The sequence below is a fragment of the Glycine soja genome, chromosome 19 (assembly GCF_004193775.1).
Source record: "Glycine soja cultivar W05 chromosome 19, ASM419377v2, whole genome shotgun sequence".
NCBI lineage: Eukaryota > Viridiplantae > Streptophyta > Magnoliopsida > Fabales > Fabaceae > Glycine > Glycine soja.
In genome coordinates this window covers 28,945,092-28,950,211 of record NC_041020.1, presented here as the reverse complement: position 1 = coordinate 28,950,211, position 5,120 = coordinate 28,945,092, and the positions used below count along the sequence as shown (strand labels likewise).

Below are 5,120 nucleotides of genomic sequence, written 5' to 3'. Positions count from 1 at the left end.
TGTACCTAACCCACCTAAAATATTATTAGCATTTTTATAATATTTTTTAAAACTTTAAAGTGTTTTATTCATTTAACTAAAAATAATATAAAATTCACCTAAAATATATTTTTAGTATTTTGTAATATTAATCAATATTATTTTATTTAGTGTTTTGTTCAAGACTTGTGTGTCAGTTGTATTTTTTTTCTTATTTACCTTATAACAATTGATATTTTATAATTTTAAAATCTATTTGATGTTTTTTTTCAAGTATATTATTTATTTTCTCACTACTAAATGGTGCAAACATTAACCATCAAGAGATATTAAATAAGGACATTTTAGTCCAAATATAATATTATTTATAATATGCATTAACTTTAAATATCTAAAAATGTGAGAAAGAGTTAATAATAATTATTTTTCTTCAATAAATATTTTATGTTTCCTTGATAAATTCTTTAAGTGCACTTAAGCGTTTCCATTAATATAAGCAGTGGCACACATCCTATGTGATCTTGACTAACTTACTTGTTGGGCTAAAAATATGTTTTAGGTTCTTGGTAAAATTAGTAAATTTTGTTTTGGATTTTTAATATTTTTGTTTGCATTTGGCATGATATATTATTGTTTTTGTTTTGAATACCTGACGTTAGGATTTTTTCATTAAATTGTGATATCAATTAAAAATTTATAAAAAGGACTTGTGGTGGTTTTTAAAACCATCAGAATTTATTTTGAAATTTTAGTTATAATTTGTGGTATAAATCTCGATCGAATCACATTAGGATGAGAGAGCTTTATAGGCTATGCAAGTATGACTATATAGCTGATGATGACTTAAAAGAATTAATTAATATTATTTATACCAATAAGATATATTTACTTTTCGGTAGCCTATTAAACTTCACAGTACGATGCTTCATACGATAACACTTCATTTAATTTTTTGTTGGAAGTCACCACCTAGCATAATAATCCTAACGGGAGGTACTTAATGTATTTTTTTTTTATTTTATCAAAGACCTAGAACAATTTTTTTATTAGGGACCCAAAATATAATTTGGTGATTTATGAGGGATCTAAAATATATTTTAGCCCAGCTATTGTGTATATATAAATATTGTTGACGATGGAAGTATTTATTAAAGTATAATAAATATTAATTTATAATACATTTAAATATGAATCTTGCTAACTAGAGAGTCCTTATGAGATTAGTTAAGGAACTAAAAGGACATTTATTGTATAAATTATACGAAAGCATTAAAAAAAATAGACTACAATTTTACGCCTTCCTATAAAAATATTTCTAATTTAAGTTCTTTAATAAATTTTCTTAAGACACTTAATTACATTTTCCTTGATATATATACTCATTAAGAGGATATGACTTTGTCTTACCTCATTAATTAATGTGTACTATTGGAGAAGTGTTAAACAATAAAATTAATAAATGCATTAAATGATTTTTGAATTTTTAACTTATAACATGTTTTAATTTTTATTTACTACCTTTGCTCCTTTTTAACTGTCGTATTTTTTTAAAATTTTTTATATTTATCTGCCATTTACAAAATTAAAAAAATCCTATTAATTACTTTTTTTTATCAATTATATTATTACTTGTCTTCTAATTTTTAATTAATTTACACATTGTGGCGTGGAAAGGAAAATAGATCAAATAGGAAATTACAACTATTTTATCAGAATCAAGAAAATTAATTATGTTTCTCAATTTCTACGTAATAACCTTAAAAGATGAATAAAAAAAGTATATTTTTACTTTCATGTTTTTAACAGACATTAAAATATACATTATTATTATTATTATTATTATTATATAATACAGATTTTTTTATCAAGGTTACGTAGTTAGTGATTTAATACATGCTCCATTCGATCTTAAATATAAGAAAAAAAGCACACTTTTTGTCTAAAATATAAGAAAATTTTAATTAATTTTAAATTATTTAATTAATACAATTATCTCTAAAATACGTTTCATTTAATTAAGTGTTAGTTTTATTATATATTTTTTATTTTTTATATTAAGTTTCAATGACTAATAAATTGGAAAAAATTTAATTTTTAATTAAAATTAATACAATTAAATATGGTTAATTAATATTGTTAATTATCCCTTTTTTTTAATACTAAAGACCGGATGAAGTATTTTTCTTTTGGTACATAGTATAAATCTTATAAAAAAAGGAGTTAGTTCGCATTCACATTAAATGAAGAAACGTAAATAATGAATACACATTAAATGTGGTATCACTCTTGCTTAATATATTGGCATAGTTCTGGTGTGACTTCTTTGCAAGTTTTTCCCCTCAAGATATTAGAAATTGGGTTACACTGTTAGCCCTGTGGATGAGTTTCATAGTGGGTGTAATGGAAGAAGGTGTGCGTTGTTAATGTATGTTGTAATTCAATTAGTTAGTTAGGAGTTAGTTAGTTTGACAGTTATGAAGTTGTTGTAGTTACATATGCAATGTGTATAAAAATAATAGTGATCATGAATGAGATGTATGAGAGTGCAGAAATTTTAATCCAGAATCCTAAGTTCCCTCTATTTTTTCAATCAATTCTTTCATCTTCTCTTATTCTCTAACATAGAGTGAGTGAGTACATTGTGTGAGTGTGTGTGAAGAGCTTCTTTGTTCCAACAACTGGTATTCAGAGCTGAGGTTCAAGATCTTTGGATATCGAAATTGAGATGGCTTCCTCGAATGGAAATTTTCCAGCATCTATGCCCGTTCTCAAAGGCAAGAACTATGATGATTGGTGTGTTCAGATGAAGGTAATCTTTCGATTTCGAGATGTGACAGAAGTGGTGCAAGAAGGGGTTCAAGAACTTGACAGGAACTCAACTGATGCACAGAAGGTGGCTCACTGTGATTTGAAGAAAAGAGATGCAAATGCGCTGTTCATTATTCATCAGTGTGTAGATGCAGATAATTTTCAGAAAATTGGATCTGTTGATACTGCAAAGAAGGCATGGGATACTCTAGAGAAATCCTATGCAGGGGATAGCAAACTCAAGAAGGTGAAGTTGCAGACCTTGAGAAGGCAGTATGAATTTCTACAAATGAGTGGTCAAGAAAGCATTGGTGAGTTTTTTTCTCAAATCTTGGCAATTACAAATCAAATGAATGCTTATGGTGACAAGCAATCAGACTTGGGGATCATTGACAAGGTATTAAGAACCTTGACACCAAGATTCGATCATATAGTGGTGGCAATTGAGCAAGGCCAGAATCTTGAAGAAATGAAGATTGAAGAACTGCAAGGAATACTTGAAGCTCAAGAGATGAGGCTCAATGAAAGAAATTCACAAAGATCAGTTGAGCAAGCTATGCAAGCCCAAAAAACCAAAGGGAACAACTATGATGGTGGCAAGAATAAGAAGGGAAAGGGAAAGTGGAAGAACAATAAGTGGAAAGGGGTCAGGTGAGGGCTCCAGCAGTTCTAGAAATCATAATCAGAATGAAGAAACTGACAAGAAAAGTGGAGGGAATCACAAAGTGGGCAAGAAGAAATTCAACAAGAAAGGGATTCAGTGTCATAACTGTCAGAAATTGGGACATTTTGTAGATGAATGCAGAAATAAAAGGATTCCAAGAAATGCACATGAGGCTCAATTGACACAAGATGAGGATTCTGACTCTGATAAAGTGTTACTAATGGCAACAACAAACTCAGAAGAAGACAATGTTAATCTGTGGTATCTTGACACAGGTTGTTCCAATCACATGACTGGACATAGAGAGTGGTTTGTAAACATTGATGATAAGGTGAAGAGCAAGATCAAGTTTGCAGATAACAGCTCTGTAACTGCAGAAGGCATTGGAAAGGTGATGATTTAGAGGAAGGATGGACAACACTCATTTATCAATGATGTGCTATATGTTCCCAATATGAAGAATAATTTGCTGAGTTTGGGACAGTTGCTAGAAAAGGACTATTCAATGCAGATGGAGGATAGTTAAATGAAGATATTTGATAGCAATAGGAGGTTGATTCTAAAGGCCCCTTTGTCAAGAAATAGAACATTCAAGATTGGAATTCAGATTGCAGAATTTCAATGTTTGGCTGCTTCTATAACTGATGAAAGCTAGATGTGGCATCATAGGTTTGGTCATCTAAATTTCAGGAGTTTAAGTGAATTGAAAAGTAAGAAAATGGTTCATGGTCTTCCCCAAATTGAGATACCAAAACAATTATGTGTTGAGTGTTGTGTGTCAAAGCAACCAAGGAATTCTTTCAAGTCAGAAATTCCAATCAGATCCAAAAGAAAGCTTGAAGTGATCTATTCTTATGTGTGTGGTCCTTTTGAAGTGAAATCCCTAGGAGGTAACAGTTACTTTGTGTCATTTATTGATGAATTTACTAGAAAAATGTGGATTTATCTCATTAAGCAAAAAAGTGAAGTGTTTAACATTTTTAAGAAATTTAAGCTGTTGAGTGAAAAGCAAAGTGATAAGGTAATCAAAATGCTTAGAACAAATGGAGGTGGTGAGTATAACTCACATGAATTTCAAGTATTTTGTGATGAAGAGGGGATAATTCATGAAGTGACATCTCCCTATACACCTCAGCATAATGGTGTTGCTGAGAGAAGAAACAAAACCAATTTGAACATGGCTAAGAGCATGATGAAAGGGAACGGAGTGCCTCATTATTTCTGGGGAGAGGCAACTTCTACTGCTGTGTATATTCTGAACAGGTGTCCCACTAAGAGATTGCAGGGATACACACCTGAAGAAGCATGGTCAGAAAAAAAGCCTAGTGTGAGTCATTTCAGAATATTTGGTTCACTGTGTTTTAGGCATGTGCCTAAGCAGAACAAAAAGAAACTTGATGACAAGGCTGGACCAATGATACTCATTGGATATCATCCAACTGGTGCCTACAAGCTGTATGATCCTAGAATGAGGAAGGTTGTGATTAGCAGAGATGTCTTGATAGATGAAACAAAGGGCTGGAATTGGGAAATAAATGTTGTTGACAATGGTGAAAGAAAGGTGATTGTGAAACTTGAAGACAAACAAAGTGAAGAGGATGTACCATCATGTGGAGAGCAACTCAGAAGGTCACAAAGAGAGAGACAAGTACCACAAACACTTAGAGAG

General features: G+C 30.7%; 1 protein-coding gene across 1 annotated transcript; it reads left to right on the top strand.

Annotated features, from left to right (window-relative positions):
* The first annotated feature begins 2,704 nt into the window (after positions 1-2,704).
* On the top strand, positions 2,705-3,977 carry LOC114398697. The gene is made up of 3 exons (XM_028360861.1): positions 2,705-3,438; positions 3,593-3,842; positions 3,936-3,977. The coding sequence occupies exons 1-3, from the start codon at positions 2,705-2,707 to the stop codon at positions 3,975-3,977; spliced, it is 1,026 nt and encodes a 341-aa protein (XP_028216662.1).
* Positions 3,978-5,120: the final 1,143 nt, after the last annotated feature.

Bases quoted from the DNA above. Each gene is read 5' to 3' on its own strand.
- LOC114398697 (XM_028360861.1), top strand. From the start codon at position 2,705: ATGGCTTCCTCGAATGGAAATTTTCCAGCATCTATGCCCGTTCTCAAA. The intron at 3,439-3,592 runs GTGAGGGCTCCA...AGATGAATGCAG, and splicing joins AATAAGTGGAAAGGGGTCAG to AAATAAAAGGATTCCAAGAA. The intron at 3,843-3,935 runs GTGATGATTTAG...AGTTTGGGACAG, and splicing joins CTGCAGAAGGCATTGGAAAG to TTGCTAGAAAAGGACTATTC.